This window comes from Ursus arctos, unplaced genomic scaffold (genome assembly GCF_023065955.2).
Source record: "Ursus arctos isolate Adak ecotype North America unplaced genomic scaffold, UrsArc2.0 scaffold_3, whole genome shotgun sequence".
Taxonomy (NCBI): domain Eukaryota; kingdom Metazoa; phylum Chordata; class Mammalia; order Carnivora; family Ursidae; genus Ursus; species Ursus arctos.
The window spans coordinates 33861432-33885251 of NW_026622985.1; the positions used below are offsets into that span (position 1 = coordinate 33861432).

The 23820-nt window shown below is 42.3% G+C and overlaps 1 protein-coding gene across 4 annotated transcripts in view; it reads right to left on the reverse strand.

The window, feature by feature from the left end:
• CDK6 (cyclin dependent kinase 6) overlaps positions 1 to 23075 on the reverse strand; it is a 240845-nt gene extending 217770 nt beyond the window's left edge. Inside the window, exons 1-2 of one of the 4 annotated variants that reach the window (XM_026505623.4) lie at positions 22895 to 23075; positions 19415 to 20020 (exon numbers count right to left, since the gene is read on the reverse strand). In XM_026505623.4, the coding sequence (XP_026361408.1) occupies positions 19415 to 19647 (233 nt within the window). In that variant the 5' untranslated portion in view covers positions 19648 to 20020; positions 22895 to 23075. Of the gene's footprint in view, positions 1 to 19414; positions 20021 to 20132; positions 20289 to 21407; positions 21612 to 22894 lie in introns of those variants that run through there. The other 3 variants (XM_048212848.2, XM_026505613.4, XM_026505611.4) reach the window with 3 other exon arrangements.
• Between the last annotated feature and the right edge of the window lie 745 nt (positions 23076 to 23820).

A 23820-nucleotide genomic window follows, 5' to 3' on the forward strand; every position in this document is an offset into this window, starting at 1 on the left:
AACATGAAAAGACTGGCTGAGACTTCATGCACAAAAAAAATCTCATAGACCTTGCTTTTTCACTTCCTGTCTCCATCAGAAACACACCACAGTGAGTAATCTTGAGTATCCAACAAGCTTCAATTAAGCTTGTAATGATTCATTTACATGCAGAATTTATTCTTTTAAATCATCAGACATGGGAAATTCCTGCAAAGAATTAATTCATAGTGGGCTTATTTTTTCAGTTGGTTTCTCTGAAGAAAAATCAATTGGCTAACATTCCGACTATGATGTCAAATTAGTTAATGCATGTTATGGGTTTACACCAGCTGTTGGGATGCTCTATGAAAACCTAGAAATGACAGTATGGAAACCAAGAATGACCATGATTGTAGACCACCAGGTGCAACAGGCAACAGGAAGACAGCGACAATGTTCTTTCTATATATACGGCTCTTTTCCAGATGATTAGACTGTCCGCAAAATTAAGGAATGTCACAGAAATGGGGGAAAAGTCTATCTCACATGATTTCCATATGTCTCCAGAAAATGTGTTCTTCAACTTTTTTGCTCCCAGTGAAATGTGCGGGCTACTTTCTTGAGTCACACTACTATCGATCTATCCAAATGTGAAGACTGTTGCATAAATAAAACCTCCTGCAGGTTATAAGCAATTCTCAGGCCACTACCTTTAGCGACACCCTTCTGCTCCCACTCAGTAAACCAAAAGTGAAACTGCAAGAAATAAGGACATTTTAATTATTTAAAGTTTTAAGAAATAGATCAGATGGGACTTCCACTTCAAAATGGCAGATGCGGGGTGTCTGGGTGGGTCAGTCCGCTAAGCATCCAACTCTTGATTTCGGCTGAGGTCACCATCTCAGGGTTGGGGGATCAATCCCTGCCTAGGACTCTGTGCTGGGCGTGGAGCCTGCTTAAGATTCTCTCTCTCCCTCTGTCCCTCCCCATTCCCTCTCTAAAAAAAAAGAACAAAAAAAATGGCAGACCCACTGTAAACATTTGCGTCCAGTCTTTCTCAATATACTACCAAAGAAAAAGAAATAAAACCCGTAAGTAAAGAAAGATGCCATCAAAAAATTGACAATTTAGTAGATTTTCTGGATGACTGAAAATAAATAGAAGCAAGTTGATGGAGGAAAATGACAGAGAAAGTCACCAAAAAGACAGTGGTCTCTAGATTGGTGAACATGTAATTCAGGAACCATATTAAGAAAATACCTTTTAATTATAGGCTTTTTTTTTTATTCCTTCATTTCAAAATCATCGCTTTTGTGTGTTTTAATATATATATATATATCTGTATACAGACATAATTTTTCTAAGTCAGTGAGCATCAGGGGCACGCTCAAATATTTTTACTGAAGGGAAGGCCAGCGCCCTAAAACAAGCTATGAGGGCACTGTGGAGGAAGCAGGAGCTGGATGAGCCAGCAGGTGTGATGGAGAAAGGGAGAGAGAAATGCAGCCCAAGCAGGGGAGGCAACTGAAGGAAGGTCTGTACCCGGTAACGGCCCCGGTCAGCATCCCCACTGTCATCCCCATACCGAGGACACTGGGATAAAACCCTTCTTAATACGGCATTTGGGGGTTCTTCCTCATCCTGACAGCCAATTTTCCCATTCACTCAAAAGTAAAGCCTAATAAAAGATACTCTCACCCCTACACCAACTGAGCATGATAAAAGATACTCCATCCCTACTCCAAATGAGCCACCCAGAATTTCCACTCAGAAATGAGATCTTGGGGCACCTGGGTGGCTCAGTCGATTAGGTGTCTGCCTTCAGCTCGGGTCATGATCTCAGAATTCCGGGACTGAGCCCCGTATCGGGCTCCCTGCTCAGTGGGAAGTCTGCTTCTCCCTCTCCCTCTCCCTCTGCTCCTTCCCCCGCTTGCGCTCTCTCTCATAAATGAATAAAATCTAAAAAAAAAAAAAAAAAAAAAAAAAAAAAGATCTAGCAGGGAGGAAAAAGTCTTATTTAACAGCCATACTAGCTACCCAGTTTTTATTTAAAAAAGCTAATGGATATACAAGGCAGTAAGAGAGCAAGAAGGTTCAGACTTAACTGTCACAAACAACTAGGAACTGGACAAATATATAAAACAACTGTTTTCAGATACTAGACTCCAGGTGGTATAGAATGATGATCCCTGAGAGAAGGGAAATCAATGAGGGAAGGCCTAAACTGCCCTGGCAGCTTTCTGTGTGGAGGCAATTTCCAGACCACAGGCACAGGGAGAAGGAACCCAAAGTGAGGACTCTAGTATCACTGAGCTGAGTAGGAAGATATCAAGAAGCTAAGAAGACAAGGAGGCTGAGGTGACTAAAATTTGTTAAGACAGAGTACTGAACAAAAAGCCACCTAGAAAAAGAGCTTCAGAAATCTACGGGGGCGGGGGGGGGGGGAGATCTATTGAGTCCTTTCCTGAATATCAACCTGCACACGTGGAAATGCACAAGACCAGGCAAAAACTGTTTCTGAGGAAAGATAAACGACTAGGAGGAAATTGTAAACTGAGTGATTCCTAGAGCTCACAAAGGGCAAGAAATCTTTTTAGTTTGTTCCCATCATCCTGAGAAGAACAGACTACAAAAGCCTAATGCCTTACTAGTGGGCCTACACTAGCCCTAGAGTAAAGCCTGCACTACTAGATCCCCTCCCCATAAAACGAACAAAAACAAAAACTAAAAACTAAAAATAAGCCTTAAAGGATCAAACTGAACCCCAAGTTAATTTGCTATCCATCAGAACAAAGTCCAACACCTTTAAAGGAATAGAACAAAATCCAGCAATCAACAATGTAACTAACATTCATAATGTTTGGCATCCAATAAAAAAGAATTAAACATGCAGACATAGAGGAAAATGTAGCTCATAACCAGGAGAAATTTCGGTGAACAGAAAGAGACCCAGAAAAGACCGAGATTATGAAATACCAAAGACATCAAAGCAATTATTGTAAATATTATAAATATGTTAAAAGACCTAAAGGAAAATGTAAACATAGTGAGGGGGGAAATGTAAAATATTTTAAAAAGAATCGAATATAAAATGTACCCAGATAAACTACATGGACCAAAAGAAGTCTTAATAAATTGAAAAAGGATTAAAATCATATAGAGTTGTTCTCTTGTCACAAGCGAATTTTAGACAGAAAGGAATTTGAAAAATCCTGCATGTGTTTGGAAATTAAAGAACACAAATCTAAGTAACCCATGGGTCAAAGAAGAATCACCAAAATAAAGTATTTTGAACTGAATGAAAATGGAACCAAAATATACCAAAATCTATGGGAGGAGAATAAAATAACATAAATGCTTACATTAGAAAAGAAAATTCTAAAATCAATGAGCTAAGCTTCTATTTTAAGAAGCTAAAAGAACAAATTAAACCCAAAGTAAGTAGGAAGAGGAAATAAAAATAAAAGTAAATATAAACTAGACAAGAGACAAATGATAAAGGAAATTAATGAAACCAAAAACTGATTTATCATCAATAAAACTGCCAAAATTCTACCTGTATGGTTAAGGAAAAAAAAGGGGGGGAACCTACAAATTACCAATATCAAGAATGAAAGAGGGGTCATCACTATAGAGTCTACAGACAAGACTAAAGAATCTATATCAATAAACTCAAAAGCCTACATGAAAAACACAAATATCTTGAAAAATACAAATTATAAAAAGTAATTCTACCTACATCAGACTGATGTCCATTAAGCAAATAGAAATTGTAGTTAAAACCTTCCCATAATGAAATACTATGCCCAGACAACTTCCCTGTAAATTCTATTAAAGGTATAAGAATTAATGTTAATCTACAGAAAATCTTTCAGAGGAGCTGTAAACACTTATCGACTCATTTTATAAGGCCAGCATTGCCTCAAAACCAAAATCTGACACATTATGAAAAAAGAAAATTACAGAACAATATCCTTCATAAACACAGATGTAAAAATTCTTAGCAAAATTGCAAAAGGCAGAATTACAAAAAACAATTTTAAAAAAGAAGAACAAAGTTGGAAAACTTACACTACCTAATTTCAAGACTACGATAAAACTACAGTAAATAAAACATCATGGCAGTGGCAAAAAGACGGGTATATAAATCAATGGAACAGAACAGAGTCTAGAAATAGACCCAAATGTACATGGTCAATTGATTTTTTTACAAAGTTGCCAATGTAATCCAAATTTAAGAAAGCACAGACTTTTCAACAAATGGTCCTAGGACAGTTGGGTATCTATACAAGGAGAAAAATGAACTCTTACCTCAAGCCACACACAAAGATTTAACTTGAATATATCACAGACTTAACATAAAAGCAAAATCTGTAAAATTCTAGAAGAAAACATAAGAAAAAAAATGTATGTGCCTTTGGAGTAAGCAAAGATTTCTTAGATGGGATATAAAAGAAGGACAAACCATCAGAGAAAAAAATGGTAAGTCAGACTTTAGAAAACATTAAAATCTTCTGTTTGAGTGACATCATTAAAAAAAAAAAGAAAGAAAGAAAAAGAAAAAAGTAAGACATATGCCTGGAGAATACATCTGCAATACATTTACCTGACAAAGACTTTTCCAGAATATATAAATAACTTTCACAACACAATAAGATAACCCAATTTTAAATAATGGTCAAATATTTGAATAGATATTTCCCAAAGGAAGGTAAGAGACTCGCCAATAAGCAAATGAAAAGATGTTCAACAACATTAGTCATTAGGTAAATGCAAATTAAAACCACAATGTAATATCAGTTCGCACCTAATATAGAACGGTTACAAGTGTTGAACAGAATGCAAATTGAATGAAATCGTCACACATTGCTGGTGGAAATGTAAAATGGTACAACCAGTTTGGAAAAGTTCGGCAGTTTCTTTAAAAGTTAAACACACATTTGCCATACAAGCCAGCAAACCACATCTAGGTATGTATGTAAATGAAAAGAATGCATATGTGGTATGAACACAAAGACCTGTATATGAATGTTTATAGAAGCATTATTCATAATAGCCCCAAACTGGAAGCAACACAAATAACCATCAACATGTGGATGGATATACAAATTGTGGCAAAGTCACGTACTGGGAAAGAATGAACTACTGATACAGTAAACATGAAAGAATTTCAAAATTAGTGATGAAAGCTAGACACAAAAGAACACAGTGCTGTTTGATACCATGTATACAGAACTCTAGAAAGGACGAATATAATCTGTAATGAGAGAAAGAAGTTTAGCAGTTGCCAGGGGTCCAGGTAGGGGGAGGAGACTGACTGCGAAGTGTCCTGAGGGAACTTTTAGGGTAATGGAATTGTTTTAGATCTTGATTTTGACAGTGGTTATGTGGGCATATAAATTTGTCAGGACTCATAAAAAATACACTCTTAAAATGGACGCCTTTTACTACATATGAACTACATCTCAATAAACTTGATTTTTTAAAAAAAGCAAAGGATATCCAAACATCACCAGGCATTGAAAGAATCCAGCAATAGGAAAACAAAGTTAAACACTACACATTTACTAAAACAAAGATAATATGGAGAAGTTCTTAAACATTTAGAGCTATTCAAGGACATATTACACCCATAAAACCATAATAAAATGTTTAAAAAAAAAAAAGAAAAGAAAAAGAAAAAGCAGGCTGAGAACAACAACAGAAAAAGATACTTTGAGGTTAAAATATAATTGCCCAGAGTAAATTCAATAGACAGTTGGGAAAATAAGAGAGAAGATTTCTTTAGAATATAGAGCACAACAAAACCAAAGCAAACAGAATAGTTACAAAGAGAGGAAAAGAAGGCAAGACACACACGGAGATCCAATCTGTACAACTGAACTTTAAGAGACTTCAAGGTCCCAAATGAAAGATCAATTATCTGACTCACAGGAGAACCTCAGAGAGAAAGAATAGAATAAATAAAGAAGTAATTTTTAAAAGTAAAATGAAACAAATCTGCACACAGATCTCACAGTACACCCAGCAAATTTAATTAATTAATTAATTTCTTTATTTTTGAGTATTTATTTATTCATCTTAGAGAGAAAGCACAGTGGGAGGGGCAGAGGGAGAGGGAGAGAGAATCCCAAGCAGACTCCCCACTGAGCATGGAGCCCAATGCAGGCTTTGATCCTATGACCCTGAGACCATGACCAGAGCCAAAACCAAGAGCCCAACACTCAACCAACTGTGCCACCCAGGCACCCCCAGAAAATTTAATTTAAAAAGCACCACACATAGACACATATTTCTGAAGAACACATCGTAGTGGTTTCCAGACAGAAAAGTTACTAAAAACTAATTAGAAAATCGTCTTGGCAGATAATTTCTCATTGGCAACACTGAACAGAGAGAGAACAATGGCTTTCAAGTTCAGTGGTAAAATTTTTCATCCAAAACTTCTAAAAACAGTCAAATTATAATCAAATGTGAGGAACAATAAAAATGTTTCCAAATTGGTGACGATTCAGAAAGCTTATCTTCCATACAGAATTTCTTAGGAAGTTACTTGCAAACATATACTAGCAAAACAAGGGTGTGAACCACTAAAGAGGAAAGGCGAGGATGCAGGAATTAAGTGGCTCAACCCAAGGAGCAGTGAAAAAGTCTCAGGAAGAGAACTGTTCATCAGGCCCAGTAAATAATCAGTCCAGAGTAAACCAAAACTTCAGAGAAATGTCAGGAAATGGGCAATTCAACAGAAATGGGTAGTAGGATAAAGTGTTTGGAAAAAAAAAAAAAGAAGTTGAGGCTGTGATAAAGGCAAACAGTGCATGAAAAAATAGAAAGGCAATTGTAAACTCCAGGAAAAACAAAACAGTATAAAAACATTCTGGTCTAAATAAGAAGTACACTACAATAGAGTACAATTTTTAAAAAGTGATGCAAAGTAAGAAATGAGAATCTAGATGTCTGTATTTAAGAAAGACTCCTCTGACCTCACAGAGTTAGTAACACTGGACCTACAGTTGTGGTTGCAGAACACAACGTAAATGTTTAAAAACTTTAACAAAGTAGATGGTAAAAGTTATAGTGTTAAAAGGAGTATAAAGGATAGGGGGATAAAATACCCTTCTCTTATTAAATGGAGAATCAAGAGATATTGTCAAAAATAAAAGAACAAAAGCATATTATCTTATTATATGAAATAAAGATAGATCAATCTAACAAAAGGTGAAGGATATGAACAGTAGTATTAATGAGCTAAATCCTCATCTTTCAGAGCAAGAAGTCAATAGGTATCTGAAGTTTAAATATCAAGAAATAGAGCATAGCATTTTATCTAGATTAACAGATGGAACTACCAGAAGCACCAAAAACAGAGTTAGAAGAAGTTGTATCTGAGTACTGGAAATGCAGATAATTGGGGCAGGAGTCTTGCTTTTTTATCATAAATCCTTCTGTACAAATCACCAAGTACTAATATCATGATTACAAAAAAAAAAAAAAAAAGAGAGAGAGAGAGAGGGGAAGACACAAATTCTTTAACACTCTTTCCAATTAAGAGATAATATATGTCCTATCCCCTTGTATCTATAAAGCTTTGAACTCACTTGTAACCAACAGAATGTGGCAGAAATGACACTGCCTGTTCCTAGGAACACTGACTGGCTTTTGGAGCCATGAGCCACCATCTAAGTCCAACTACTCTGAAGCCTTGATGCTGAGAGGGACCCCAGACCACATGGAGAGGTAAGGTGGGACTACAGTCCCAGCTCAGGTCCTATCCTAAATCATCCAGCCCATAGGAAACAACAGATTTGAGGGTAAAGACATCCCCAGCTGAATAAAACCCCTAGCTGCTCTTTTATCCCCACTTCAAGCTTTCAGACGTCATGAAGCAGAAACATACCATTCTCGCTGTGCTCCGTCAGACTTCCACCCACTGAATCTTTGAGCATCAGAGAATGATTGTTTTAAGCCCCTCAACTTTGGGCCAATTTACCACATAGCAATAATATCCAGAACAATGAACAGAAAATTGTAATTATTTTAAATAAAAAACTGCAAACAAGTCGCCTCATATTCTACTTTAGTAACGACTCCCAGCAACATACCTGATACTCTTCCATTCCATTCCATGCCTCCTTCTTCTTTTCCTTCCTTTTTTTCTTCCTTTCCTTCCTTGCCCTCCCCCCACCTTCACCTCCGTCCTCCTCCCTCTTCTTCTTATCACTATCACTGTTATTCTTTACAGCTGGTCATGACTAAGTAATGTCAGATTCCTTACATGATCACAATCAACTGACTTAAGCAGAGAACGAAGGTGCTTGTAATGGGAGCATAAATGGGAGTACTGGGGCGAGGTTCACACCGGGACTGGCCACCCGGGCTTCACCACTTGCAAGGACCGCTATAGCCACTTATACAAAGGCTTGACAGCTTACATCAAACTCTTTAGGACAGTGTGTACCAACCCTTTTTATAAAACTTCATAACCCAGAGAATCTGCAACCACGTCTTAAAATTTCCACCAAAACATCTAAGTCAATTCTGCTACAAATGATAGAACCATTTAAGATATCACTTAATATTTTTATTTAAGATTATAACTCATAACTAATGAAAACATAGTGGAAGAATTAGCTTAAAGGGGATATAGCTTAGTGTCCAATCTACTTGCTAACCATTAAATTATTAAATAACTCCTACTTCCTAAGTCAGAATCTAATTTACTACTATAATTATTAAAGACTATAAAACCCTTAAGAGTTTTAAGCGCAATACTAATGAATGAATAGAAAATAACATATCTACTAAATTTTGGTATTTACATTTTTATTGTCAATAAAATTACTGTAAAAAGAGTAATCTTCGGTCACAGTTCAACTATTCGTTCAGTTGGTCCTTCAAGAGGCATTTACTGAACTATGTGCCAGGCACTGTTCTAGATATCGGGAATAAAGCAGTGAACAAAACCGACAAAAATTCCTGCCCAGATGAAGCTTACGTTCTAACAGGAAGCATATGTTCTACGTTACTCCATGCGTCACTTGCACAAATATCTGAGCGCTAGGCACAAAGGACAATGTGAAGATGGTGAAAATAAAGTTCCCAAGAAAAAGCCATCAGGAAATAAAATTCCATGTTATTCTTATGGAATTAAAGAACGATAAGGAGTTTACTTTTTCAACAAGTACTGGTTGAGGCCTTCCTAAACTTGCCAGAATTCTCATCTCCTTTCAGATCACTAGGTTTTAGATTTTGAAGTCTAAGAAATTTCAGATTTACATAAGCTATCCAGGTTCTATCACCGTATTACAGCCTCACCTCACTGTATCTCTCACCTCTACCTCGTCTTTGTTCATCTCCGTGAAAGTGTGTGGCCCTTTCAGATCACAAGCTACAGCTCCAGACTGTTCTCTATTTGCCTAATGATGGATTCACCTCTCAACTTTATCAGCTAAGGTGGGGATAAAACTACCATTTTTCATAAACAATGATGCTACTCTTAACTAATTTCAAAAGTCCTGTTTTTCTAGGATTCAGAATTGGTACCACTGAGTCGACCATGCTTTTTTTTTTTTTTAAAGATTATTTATTTATTTGAGAAAGAGAGAGAGAGGGAGAGCCCAGTGTGTGAGAACACAAGTGGTGAGGGGAAGGGCACAGGGAACGGGAGAAGCAGGCTCCCCACTGAGCAGGGTCCCAACCCCAGGACCCAGGATTCGTGACCTGAGTGGAAGGCAGATACTTAACCGACTGAGCCACCCAGGCACCCCTCAACCATGCTATGCTCTTACATGGTTCTCCTTTAGATGAATCCCATCATTCTGAGTTAGCTGACAGTTAAAGGATAGACAGTAATGCCTCTGAAACAGAGTTTTTCTCTTTGCAATACTAACCGGTTTAGCTGAGAACCCAACTGGCATCAACCACCTCAATTTCTAGTCTAATTACCACTGATTAAATCCCACGGGCTTAAAAATAATTTGTAATGACTAGCAGGATGTCACAACTTTTCATCTGTGTCTTAATGTGTAAAAAGTGCGTTATTTCAAAGAAAGGATGCTTTCCTTCCCAGTTGTTTAAGGGGACTTCCATAATTTAAATACACTTCATTTAATATATATATACATTTAAATACACTTAAATACACTTCATAAATACATTCATGATTAGCACTAGGAGTCCCTTCTAGCCCAATCTTTCAATCTGTCTCATGGCTCAGTAAGAAAACACCCCATTTTTACCCAAGGCTACTTAATAACTTCCGTAAGTGATTCTATAAGATTGGAATGTAGACGACATTATCTAAAAACTTGAAACCACTCAGATAGTTCCCTGGTTTCCACTAAGAAATTTTAAAAATGGGGGCGCCTGGGTGGCTCAGTCGATTGAGTGTTTGACTCTTAATTTCCACTCAGATCGTGGTCTCAGGGTTGTGAGATCGAGCCCCGACCTGGGCTCCATGCTCAGTGGGGAGTCTACTTGATAGTCTCTCTCCAACTCCTCTGTCCCTCCCCCCATCCCTGCTCTCTCTCTCTCTCTCTCTCTCTCAAATAAATAAATAAATCTCTAAAAGACCTGACTGGCACATGAGTAACTCAGTCAGTTAAGCGACTGACTCTTGGCTTGGGATCATGATCTCAGGGTTGTGAGATGGAGCCCCACAACAGATCCGCACTCAGCAGGGAGTCTGCTTAGATTCTCTCTCTTGCTCTGCCCCTCCCCCCACGCTCTCTCTCAAATAAATAAATCTTAAAAAAAATGCTAATAGGGGACATAAAAAGGAATAATCTTGAGATTTGAAATTTAAAAAGAGAGAGAGAAAAGGGCACCTGGCTGACTCAGTCGGAAGAGCATGCAACTCTTGATCTTGGGGTTGTGACTTCGAGCCCCACGTTGGGTATACAGATTACTTAAAAATAAAATCTTTATGAGAGAGAGAACAAGCAAAGAATTCAACTTCTCCTTAATTTGAATAGTGAAATACAACAGAAATCAGTTTTGACAGTGTGTTTCCAGGAGCACTTTCTCCTCAGATCCTCCTACAATAATCCATTAATGAAAATGATACAGCATTGGGTAAACTTGACACCAACTACCAATACCCAGATTAAAGACTGCATTTTACTATAATTACTATAAATCCAATGCATGTCATTTCAGAAGTAACTAGCTCCATTCATACTTTCACCCCGTGGAGTGAAAAAATGAAAGTCCATCCTCCCAACGTGCCATACAGAGATCTGTGTACATGTTGGTTTCCTCCACAAAATTACAAACTTCTTGAGGGCAGGAATTCGTTCTGTTAATAACACCTTCTAGCTGCATAACATTTGATCTTCATATTCACAACTTCATCTGATCACAGGAACTCTCTAAGGTCAAAAGAACAGTAATAATTCCTAATTTTATGGTGGGAAACCCATACCGAAGAGACATATGGAACTTACTCTAGGTCACTCAGCTAGTAAGTGGAGGAAGTCAAAATAGAAGCAAAGTATTCTGACCACTATTCTACTGACTAGGAACATTTTTAAAGCTTATGATGATGAAAAATTTCAAACATATACAAATGAAGAGAGAACAGTACAATGAACTTCTACAGCCTTAACAATGATCAACTGGTTTCAGCTACACTCCATTATAAAACAGCTTCCAGATCTAGTATCACTTTTTGGGTAAATATTTCAAGACGTAGGTTAATCATATTGAATAAAATGTTGAATAGAACAGATAACCAATAAATACTTGTTGAATGCTATCAATCTCACATATGCCTTCAGACATTATTACCCAATTCTGACTAAAAAAAAAATCAAATCTAAATTCCTAGATGGTACATATTCGTTCATTCGTTCACAAATATTTATTCTGGGCCACAAGATGCCAGGCATCATGCTAAACGCTTGGGATACAGCAAAAGGAAGAAGAAAACACAGTTCCTTCTTTCAGGGATCTTGCATTCAACTGTCCCGGACATGCACACATGCGCACGCATACACACGCAAACACACCAACCACGTGGGTCTTGAGGAACTGGAGTTAGGTCGGCTGGAGGAATACTTCTTAACTAAACCTACCAGTTTGTCAAGGTGGAATCCAAATTCTCTGTACACAAATTATGAAATGGAGTGGAAGACTAAGTTTTAACAGAATTCCAAATCTTGATATTCTTCTAGAAACTATTAGGAAAGTTTTGCTTAATTTAGCTCCTCCTGAGTTTTTCCAGTAAGAAATGCCAACAATATTAAAATTAGTGGGGCAAAAAAACCAAAATAATTCAAGCAATTGATTAAAATGTAACTTCCATTCTTATATTTAAAAATGTTCAAATCATTTTCAACTTTTACTGAATGTGTGCACATTTCCTAATGTTCATGTTATCAATACAGTATAAATCAAATCCAAGACTGTACAGTTAATGATGGGAATTACTTAAATTTTGAAACTCACTTCAATATAAGCTATATAGACTGGAGTAAAACAAAAATGAAATGTTCTCTTTTCAGTATTTTTTTATTATTCCCATGAAACCAAATAAGCATACTCCTACATATAGGTCCACTTTCCCTTTTTATTTGACACTCCTCGGTATTAACATTCATGTGACAGAAATAATCCATTTGGTCCCCTCCTTAATAACTAAGCCTCTTTTCCATTATTTTATTCACTTGTTCATTTATTCATTTTATTTCCACTGGATATAGGATGCAAGTGGACACGACCACAAGATACTCTCTGCCTTAAGGAGCTTACAACTAGGGTGTGGAAAGGTAGAGGATCAGAAGAGGGTGGTTGGGGGAAGATTAATATTCTATCTTATATAACAGACATAATAATATAAAGGGGTAAACATTTACAGAGTGTCACAAAGGAGGTCCAAAGATGTCAGGGTTCGAAGGAAACAAATTTTATCCAAATGTAGGTGTTAAGGAGTAGACCACACACAAAAAGGGTGGCATTAAGGCTTTGGCTCTGAAGGATGGGTAGCATTTCTACAGGTAGAAACAGTAGTACGAGGAAGGCCACTGAGTGCACATTCTGAAATCGGCCCCAATGAAAGTTGCAGAGATGGACGGCAAGGAACAAATTCAGGGAAAATGAAGTCGTCTGTATGCATGTAGGATACACGTGGCAAATGCATAGCAAGAACACAAGAAAATCCTTCCAAAGGCAGAGCGAGTACTAAAGACCAAAAAATGGGTATTTGTATAATTTAAAAATGGATGTAAGTATTTGAAAGTTCTTACTAAATAGTCTTGGTGTGCAGATGCACTGCAGTTAATAACCCAATAATTTCCCAGTGTTTAGCTGGAGGCACTTGCTAACGCTGTATGCAGCTCTAAAAGGATGAAAAGTTCTCACCTCAGGGGTATGTAATTTAATTTACTCTACTTCATTCAGAAAATATACACCGGGCAACTAATAAGTTACAGATATTGTGTTATCTATAGATATAAAAGATATAATCCTGTACTCAAGTCAGAAAAAACATTAAATTATTAAACCGAAAATACTTTTTACCTCCCAAGGGAGCGTGTTCTGATACGCAATGACCACTAGCCGTCCTGTCCTGCGAACACTGGCTATCAACCTCCACCTGAACCTTGGCCATCCTCAATTTCTATCTACAACGCACGTTAACGGTGGAATAAAACAGTTGACTAAAAGTGAGATGATTGTTTCACACATTTACAAAACAATTCCTACACAGACCAAAGGTGGGGTTAGACTAGGTTATATGGAAGACCCCTTCCAATTCAGAAATCCATATACTGTGATTCTAGTTCTACTGCATTAAAATCTTTTAGGAAGACCAGATTATAAGAATTAAAAATAAAATGGCTACTTAAATGACAAAGCCAACAGTCACTCAAATTTGGTTAAACTACTAAATGTTTAATAATTACCCTAGCCCACAGGGACCACCAGGCTACTGCCGCCCACGCACACAGATTCCTGCCACGTGCCGTAAGGTGCTTTTACTTTACCTCTCGGTGGAGAGCTGCATGTGCAGATGGTAAAATGAAATCAAGTATGGCAGCAAATTGGTGATATTCAGAACAACTGCTTGGTGTCCCTTATAAAACTCCTCCCTCTGATTGCTGACCTACCCGCCCCACCAGACTTAGCATCTACAGCTCATCACACAGTGACCTTTATATAGGCATGCTTGTTACCAACCGCCACCAGTACCCACCCAGTGGTGCCTCTTGGCCCTTCGACAAAGCCCAACACTAAGCACACTACCTTGTCCTATTACCAAACCTCCTGCACCCAGATTTTGTTTCTGCCACGTTCTATTACACCAAGAAGCCACAATTTCCTTCCTAGGAAGACAAGCTCATCAGAACCTCCTGACAAATACAGCAGTAGTCTGGTTAGTTCTTCAAGAAGCATTAGTACCATATTTGCTTACTAGAGGTTGTTATGCTGCCTAATTTTCAAGTATTATAATGTTTATTTCATTATATGGGTAGTAGATACCAGAGCCACATTATTAAACAGTTCATTCATCAGACAAGCATTTTGATTTTTCCTACTGTTTTGTCTAAAATGAATTCTCTATTATTACTTAAGTATTAACCTATATTATTTTTTAACTAAGACTGTTTATATGATCATAGTTATTACTCAAAGTCTTTAAAGGCAGGATTTAATGGATAATCATCACACTTTTTACAGATAGACTTCAGCAGGGCACACCACAGAATTCAGGAATTTCCTGAATTGATATGTCATTTATTCCTGGCAAACCAGCACCTTTGTCCACATATAGTTCATTTTTTCCAAACTAGAAATGTACTCATTTGTTTAACATCTTCCATCAAACAAAAAGAATTTTTTTAAAAAAATCGCTACTCAGATTTTAGACCAAGTCAACAACTTAAAAATGGCACGACAGACAAGTTGCTTGACCTCTGAAATTTCTTTATAACATAAAAGGGCTGAAAGACTTCCAAAGTCTTTCCAACTCTAATGCCCATGAATTTACGATGACACAATATAACTATTAAGGGTTTCAATCTGAAAGAACATTCCTAAGGAACCATTAATAGTGAGACATTAAAAAAAAAAAACAGATAATTTACTTTTAACATGGAGTCTGTTTTCACAGATATTCACTCGTCCATATCTTAAACATAGGGAAATACATCAAGAGATATTCAAGTTTATAGAAGTTTCCCTTCTATAAGCCATTTCCTCCTTAATAGAGAAATTCTAATAATTCCAGGGTGGTAACAGTTCCATAAAAAGGGTACAAGTGCAATGCCAACAATTCAGCATTACCAAGTCCTTCAGCAGGAACAAGGAATGGCCAGAACATAACTGTGAAAATGCTCATTTCTTAAAGAAGCTTGACAAAATTGTAAACTTTTCAAGGGACTCTTAGAGAATGAAGGGCCAAACATACTTCTAACACACTGAAACTTAAAAAAAGAAAATTAAACCCACTTTTCCTGCTTTCACTAAAACAAGCCCTAAGAGACATGTTACTCACCCACAAAGTAACAGTTTTATTCAGAAGGATTCCCATGAACTACCCCACCCCAGGATTCCGCTTTATGCTACATCACATAATATGCCATGTTTCTTCTACCCTGTTAATGATTCGGTTTTCCTAGAGAAAATTATTATTTTCCTTTAATGCTATACGTTACCGAGCTCTTTAAAAAGATTGGAAAATTCACCTTGAATAATAATACTCAGCTACATGGATTTTTCTGTTGTTTTTTCTTAAAGCAGTGATTAAATATGCCAACAGTAAGAATTTAACATATTTAGATATCATAAGTTTATCCACTGAAATGCCCTTAGTTTTAATTTCTGAACCAGTACTTGATTTGAATTACACAAATTTAATCCCTGGGGACAATGCTGGTAGTGCTTACCAGTATCTTTGTAATGACACAACACTGTCACGTCTCAGGGGGTTTGGTGATCATCTTATTCCTTCAAACATGGGGGGAATTCCTTGAGGGAAGTAGGTGTGATTTACCCAAGTATCTTTCTCAGCACCTAACACCATGGTTTTTAAACAGTAATCCTTCTTGAATACATGGAGCCCAAATGTTCATATCTATTAGTTCCATGTCGATATCATCTTGGAGACATCTATTTGTATGTCTCTTCCTAATGCTTCAAAAAGCAGTTGATTCTGATTAGTGTTTTGGTTATCTTAGTTACTCAATCAGCAAATTCCTGGTAACCAAATTATCATAAATATTAGCTGCTCTATACAACTAGTGAGGCTAAATACAGCACAACAAGCCCACGTGAAATAAAGACAAGTGAATTTTTAAAGAGAAAAAAGAACAACCTGTTACGAAGTAAGTTCTAAAAGTATGGAGACTTTTTCTGATTTGTTCACTGATGAATCCCCAGTTTCCAGCAGTGTCTGGTACATAATAAGCAATCATTACATATTTGGTGAATCAACAGACTGCTGACAGAACATATTACTATTTTATCTACCATATCTAGACTGAGTTCAGAAGGTAAAACAGAGGAGTCCTTTGTGGAGCGTGAAGCTCCAACACAGGTTCACAGAAGTCGGATTCTGGCAAAGGCTCTAGGATTCGGGATCACCGGCTAGAAAATAAGAGTAAATTTACATCCTAGACACTGACTGGCAGATCAAGCCCAGGCCTGGGATACATCAAGCACAGGTAAACAAGAATTTCAAGTAGTTACCCCTGTGCAGAAAGGCAGTGCTAGTGCCAGCGGTAACAAGTCAGCCTTTCTGGCAAATCCACCAAAATTAAATCTTAAACTTTTGAAAAAACTAATATGTTTATTATGCTCCTTCAAGCTTAGAGGCTTAACTACCTGTGGGAAGGGCCTATAATTATGATCACTTACCTATGACTTGAAGGCACTTACAAAGACATCTGTCCTTTTAAGAAGCCTTTACAAAACCAGCCATAGCATTGTTAACACCGGGTCCTGTCGGGCACCAACAAGTCACAGGTGTGGGGGGGGAGGGTCCAACTTTGACAACTCTCCCTTGGAAAGAAAAAAATTACTGTCACCTGTCCTTGATTTCTGACCCTGCCTGAACAATATTAGCAACCTTCAAAATCTTGAATTCCTAGTCTAGTTAAGCAAGTTATGGGGACCAGTGATTGCCCCAAGGCAGAGGCAGAAGAGAAGGAAGAGGAAGGAAACAAAATGGAACAGAGATATGGAGCTCATGAAGATGACCTCAAGTGTCACTGAATTTCATGGCCTATGACTGGTGGCCTTTTCTGACCATTACATCCAAGCAGTTTCTGGGTTCCAGAGCCTGTATGTCTGGGTTTGAGTAAGATTTGTTCTATAGGAAAGGTCAAGGGAAATGATGCTTTACTGGGAACTTGTTTCGAGGCGAGGGATCCACTAATCAGCATGAAAACAAATAATACTTGGACATCTGAAGCATTTTTAAATTTACAAAGTGCTCTCACATACACTATCTCAGCTTTTCCTCGCAACTCCTAAGAGGTAGGCACCATCATCACCATTCTTAATCTGTAAAAATAAGGTTTTTAAAAACCTTTAGGTAACTTCGTCTTGAATTTATAAGTAGTCTCCTGAAATTTCTCAGTACAGAATCCAACTCATGAGTCAGTTAGAAATCTTTAAAGACAAACCAATTTCAAGAGGATTAGCCCAAATCTACCAACACAGTGGCAAAACCCATCCTGTTACAGGGACAGCGCTTTGTAAAAGACAGTGTTACACAGGGCACCGCTGTAACACCTCTCGCTTGGGAGGACAGGATTTTATTTACTTACATGTAATGGTCCTTAATTGGACACACTCCACAGGCAACAGACAAAATAAAACAAGAACTTGGATCCTAAAATTCCAAGAGTGGAATTTATCTTCTGGGAAGCACCTAGGTGATTCCTCCAGGAAGATAACTAAGTTACAGGGACAAAACATACTCTCCCCTTTTCCCTCCAATGTCACAGAGACACAGGAAGAGTTTTTCTTGGTTTTCAACAAAGAAAACACGCACAAAAAGTAATCTATTGGTGTTATGTATAATCCCATCTTCCTTAAAACACGCATTCTCCTGGCCACATTATCCTTCGCCCCCTCTCTTTTACTGGCTAAAGCAGAGGTATAATGGGGTCCTATTTTCATAGCCATTTACTGCCTTATTTATGTATTTATGATTCTTTGCAGCCTTCCAGCCTTAGTCTAACTGTGTTGGGAACAAAGCACCACACAATCACACAGGATACGGGGAGACAAGTCAAAACCTCCCAGGAAGATTTGGTAGACAAGTGGGCTCCCTGAGTCTCTGTAGGTCTTGGTATTTCAAAGGTCAGTCTTGGGTCTCTTGACTTTGATGACTAATCTTAAATTGTTTGAGTTTTTATAAAAATATTTAGTTGTGCTTATTTACATAATTTCATCTACAGCGTGCACAGTAGGCATGTGTTTGTTGAACAGAATCCCCAAACAGATGAGAGGACAGGAAGAACACCCTAAGACTTACTTTTTCAAACACTCTATCTTAAGAGTTGAGATAGGTAAAATCACACTCGAATTTGTAGACGTTTCTGTGCATTCCTTTCCTACTTAAAACTACGCATATCTGTTTAGAAAAGAAAAGCATGACACACCACACAATGTCAACCACACAATGGGGAAATTCCAGGATCACTAAGAAAACACCATTATCCTAGTCACACACACTTTAATTATTGGTTACCACACAGGAGAGGCTTTAAGAAATGCTGTCTCCCCATCCACTTTCCACATCCCCTCCAGAAAAAGCAAAAGCAGAACGTTTAGAATCTAAAGATTCCACATCTTAGATTCACACATCACCACTTAAAAGAAGTAGTCTAAAGGCCATGCTGGCCTAGAGACATAAAGTAATACACACAAATAAGCAATATATTCGTGGAAGAAATTTTTTAGGCCACTCTGTTTGACACTTATTTATCATTATATAACTTCAGTAAGAAAAACTGGACGTGACTGGCAATAATATTCTTAAGTTGCTACTTTTTAAAAAAACTTTATTTATACTAGGCTCCACGAGGAAAGTTCTCATCCTACTAATTTTCACCGCATCCTGCCACTTCTCTTATTCTCAGCCTCTCAAAAATTCCCCAATGGCCAGGGAAAATATGCGGGGGCCCACAGGGCACGTCTCAGGTTGGCTCGTTCCCTAAAAAGCACCCAACTTCCTGTACCCCCTTTCAGGCGCAGCAGGGAGCAAACACAGAATCTGCAAAGCGGCGGGGAAGCCTGCGCAGGTCACATTTCCTGACTCGTCTTTCTACTCGCTGTCTGGCAAGGTCGCCGGCTCTGGCTCGCGGCTCTGTCGACAAAACTTACTCTCACTCTGTAAGGGCAACGGGCCATGCCTCCCCAGCCGCCCCCGGGCCCCAAGGATCCCCGGCCCTCCCCGGGCACGCGCGGCCTCCGACGGCGCGGGCGCCGCTCCCCTGCTCACCTGACCACGTTGGGGTGCTCGAAGGTCTCCAGGTGCCTCAGCACCGCCACCTCGCGGATGGTAGAGAGAGGCATGCCCTCCTCGCCCGTCTGCACCCGCACGCGCTTCAGCGCCACGAAACGGCCTCCGTTCTTCAGGTCCCGGGCCTTGAACACCTTCCCATAGGCGCCCTCCCCGATCTCCGCCACGCACTCGTACTGCTGGTCCGCGCGGCTCAGGCCGTCCTTCTCCATGCCGCCCGGACGCCGCCCGGCGCGGCACCGCTGGGGCGGGCGGGGGGCGCGCTCGGCTCGCTCGCGGCCGCCGCTCGCCTCTTCCCGGACTCCCCGGCCCCCTCCCTCGCGCGCCGGAGCTTGGTCTCGCTCTTCCTCGCCCCCGCCGACTACCGCGCTCCGGCGCTCGGATTCTCGCGGCCGCTGGGGCTGGATGGAGCGACCTCCCCGCGGGCGGGCGCAACCCCGGTGCCGCAGCGAAACTCCGCCTGCCGAGTCGCCAAGGAGCGAGCCGATCCCTCCTCTTCCCTCCCCGAAGCGCAGTCCTCTGCACAGACACCGAAGCGATTACATAGTCTCTGCCCCAGCGCGTCTCAGTCCACAATCCTTCCACCTAAAAGAAGAGACGGGAGGACAAGAAAAAGTGCAATCAGACATCCCAGGCGCCTTCCTCCGGGTTCCCGTAGACTCCCCTCCCTCCTATTTCATAAAGCCCCCATCGCTACCCTCCGCGCGCTCCTGCCCTCTCCCAGGCTGCTTAATCCTTCCTGGTTCCTCCGAGAAAAGCGAAGTTACTTTTCTTTCCCTGCAGTGCTGGAGCCGTCTTCGCGCGGAGAGGTTGCAGGGGCCCCTCGGGGATGAGCGCGCGGCGCGGGACGCAGTGGAACGGGAGGGGGCGTGCCGAGCAGCCCAGAGTGTGCCGGGAGCGCGGGGGAGGGGAGGTGCCGGGCACGTCAATGTCACGGCTTAATATTTATCCCTACATCATTGTGTTGCACTGCTACCCACCCCGCCTCCCCGGGCCTGGACGTGCAGGGAGAGGGGCTCCCGGGGTGCCGTGGGGCTTTCAGGGATTGTGCACAAGCTGCTGTGGAGGCACTGTGGGTCCACCCGCGTGGGGCTGCAGAATGTGGGTGGGGGCTCCCAGGACCCTGTAACCCGATGCTGGGAGTGTGCGAGAAGGGGTGGTCAGACATCTGCTAGGAAATTGCTTCCTTTCTTTCTACTTTCAGTTTTTCTACGAGGAGACATTTAAAAACGACTTGCACACACAAATGGTCTTCTTGGGGTAAAGAAGTCTGGATTGGAAACGGAATTCTTCCTCCGACTCGGAGGACCTCCCTGGTGGAAACCCATGAGGTCGGGGAGGGCTGGGGCTCCCGCTACTCGGGAGTGGAGAAACGGTGGGGCCCTGGAGGGGGGAGTCGCCCACGGGACCATAAGAGTGGGAGCGCCCACGGGGCCATAAGGGTGGGAGAAAGGGGTATTCGTCGCACTTTAGTTTGTCATCTCCTTAAAGAATAACTTCGGGAGGAAGGTAGCATAACCGTGTCTCGCCCTGAAAATTCTCAACTAATTTTCAACCTCATCAAAACTCAACCTCGTCTTAAAAAGGCTGGGGGTGGAAGGAGTAAATGCCAAGCGTCGGGGGTGAGAGAGAAGGGGCTGCGCCCTTGGGGCCACGACTCGCGAACCTTTTCCCACTCCCTGGATCTTTCCCAGATCTTCTGGATCTTAAGCAGCAGAGGTGGCAGCTCCATTCCTCTTTCGGCTTAAGGCCTGGTCTCATAAAAAGCCAAACGCTCTTCGCCGCCCCCCCCCCCCAGCCCTCTGCACAACAAAGTGCGGGGGTGGAGGGGTAGGGTAGGGGCACACTTTCCCTCCCCATTCAGTTGCAATCCAGGACCTAGGGAGCTTCCAACCCATGGCCGCCGCGGCCTCGGCCGGACCTTAGCCACGCCGGCCGCGTGTCTGGAATTCCCAGGACACCTCGGAATTACCTGCCCCGCAACCGCTGGCCCGCTCGCCTTCTGCCAGGAATTAAAGAAACAAATGGCGCGATCCCCACGGTGTGCTGGAGAGCGTAGCGAGCGCAGAGCCCCTCACACTCACTCCATTCAAAACTCCTTAAAAAGGTTAAGGCAAATCCTGGGGGAGCCAAGGACCGAGCCCTCCAGAGCCTGCACGGGGGTCTGAGCCAGGCCTAGGGCCACACAGGTAGCCGAGTAGCAGCCGCCGGCTGCGCAGCCCGCCCCTCCGGCATCCCCCTCCCGCCCCAGTCCAACCGGAGGCTCAGCAGCTAAGGCAGCGTCGCGGACGTCCCACCCCCGCAGGGAGCTGCGCCCGCTGCCCCGGCCCGGCCCCGCACCGCCCGCCCTGGCTCTCCCCCCTCGCTCGCCGGACGGTCGGCTCCGGCGGAGAGAAACGGGAGCAACAGTGCCTTTTCCCCCCCTCTCCTCCACTTTTTTTTTGTTGTTGTTGTTGCTTTCCCACGCTGGCTGAATGTGACTTGACCCCATTTCAAAAAAGTTTGACATAGTGCTTCAACATTTCCGCATTCCTCCGCGACTACAAAGGCTGCAGCCGCCTCCTTCTGCTTTCTGTCTCTGCTCTCTGTCTTCACACTCAATGAAATCCTTCATGTGCCTCTCCCGAAGCCTGCCAAGCACCGCAAGGGTCGCCACCAGCGCAGCGACAAGAGGCCGCACTGGGACCACGACTCCCGCGTGTGCGCACACGCAGATGCGCCCCACGTGCATACTGTGCGGCGCGCTGCGGGGCTCAGAGCTGCTCACCGCCGGGTGTGCGTTTTAACTCGGATATTCTAAATTATAAAAGTAAACTGGGAAACTAAAGCAAACGTGCGTCCTTGTGGGGCTCCAAGCCTGTGCACTGGCCGCCTGCGTGCACTCCTGTAAGTGTGCATAACACCCCCGCAGGGGGTGGCAGCAAGAAGCTTGCGTTAACATTTATCTCGTGGTGGAGTAGGTGGAGGCCACACCCACACCTCCCCGAGCTGGAGAGTGTGCTTTAGTGGGGAAATGAATGTGGGGCACAGAAACACAATGTCCCACATGGAGTCCCCAGAGGCAGTGCATTTTAAACCCTAAAGTGTGGCTTATTCAATTGTGAGTGTCCGAGTGGAGTTTATATTCCGCTTTAAGACGCTTGATGAGTGTGTGGGTGTTTGTGCGCACGCCTATGTGGGAGCAGGCACAGGACCTTAGTGTTGGGGGTGTCCCTGGTGTGGGATGTCCTCCTCTTGCCAGATTAGGAGAGATTCCTCTAGCTCCCCAAAACCGGTCCCCGTAACTAGCCTGCCTCGGTTCGTAAGGGGTTAACTAAAGACGATTCCGAAGACTTACACCCCCCACCACAGTCACCCCCACCCACACCCTCGCTTCCAACCCTGGCCAAGCTCCCAAATCTCCCCCGGGGACCCCACCCCCACCCCGCAGCCCACCCACCCAAAGGCACAGCTCCTTACCTGAGGGGCCCGGCGGCGTCGGGCCTCCCGAGGGGGTCGCGAGTGTCTGTCAGACCTTCGCACGTGTCCACCGCGGCGCCGAGCAGGTAACCCGCTCAGAGGAAGGAGTTACCAGCACTCTCTCCCGCGAAGGGGTGGGCACAGCGGCGGAGGGCGGAGGGACTGCGGAGGGCGCCGCCCGCGCCGCTCGATGGGGGAACGGGGGCTGCGGGGCTCCGGCCGGGGCTCGCGGCCGAGCCCGGGAAGCAGCGGGGGCGGGGGCGGGGGCTCCGGAGGCCGACTCTGCCCGAGACCCACCCGGCGGCGGCGGCGGCGGCGACGGCGGGGTTAGGGGCTAGCTGCGCAGTGGCAAGCAAGTGTGCAAATTAAAGCCTTCCGGAGAGAGGGGAGGCGGCCGAGACCCGGCTGTGCTCTGAGCCTCTCAGCTCCCCGGCTCTCGGCTCCGAGTGGGGGGCGAGAAAGAGGGGGGTAGTTAAATGAAAATTTCCGGCTTTTACTGCAACTGGAGTGAGGGATCTTGCAACTAAAATAAGAGGCGTGAGAGGAAGAGTGGGATGTGTCGTCGGGAGTCCGCGGAGTTTCCAAACCCAGGGTCGCCCAGAGTTGGGGTTTTGACAGAGTGAGGCGGGGGGGGGGGGGGGGGGGTCAGCGGTCTGTGATGTGGACGGATGGAAAAAACACAAAACAACCAACCATAATTATGAGGGACCGGTGGGGATGTAAATACCAACACTTTCCAAGAAACTGAAAAATCAGACCAAAAAATAACTCTTCTCTATTAAAAAAAAAAAAAAAAAGTCTGGCAGGGCGCCTTGCAGAAAAGAAAATAGTAATCTGTCCAAGCACTTTTCACTTTCAGCATGAGCTACATTTGTTTTGTTTTCCTTCGCTTCCTTTCGGCCTCACAAAGCCCTATCTTTTCCTTT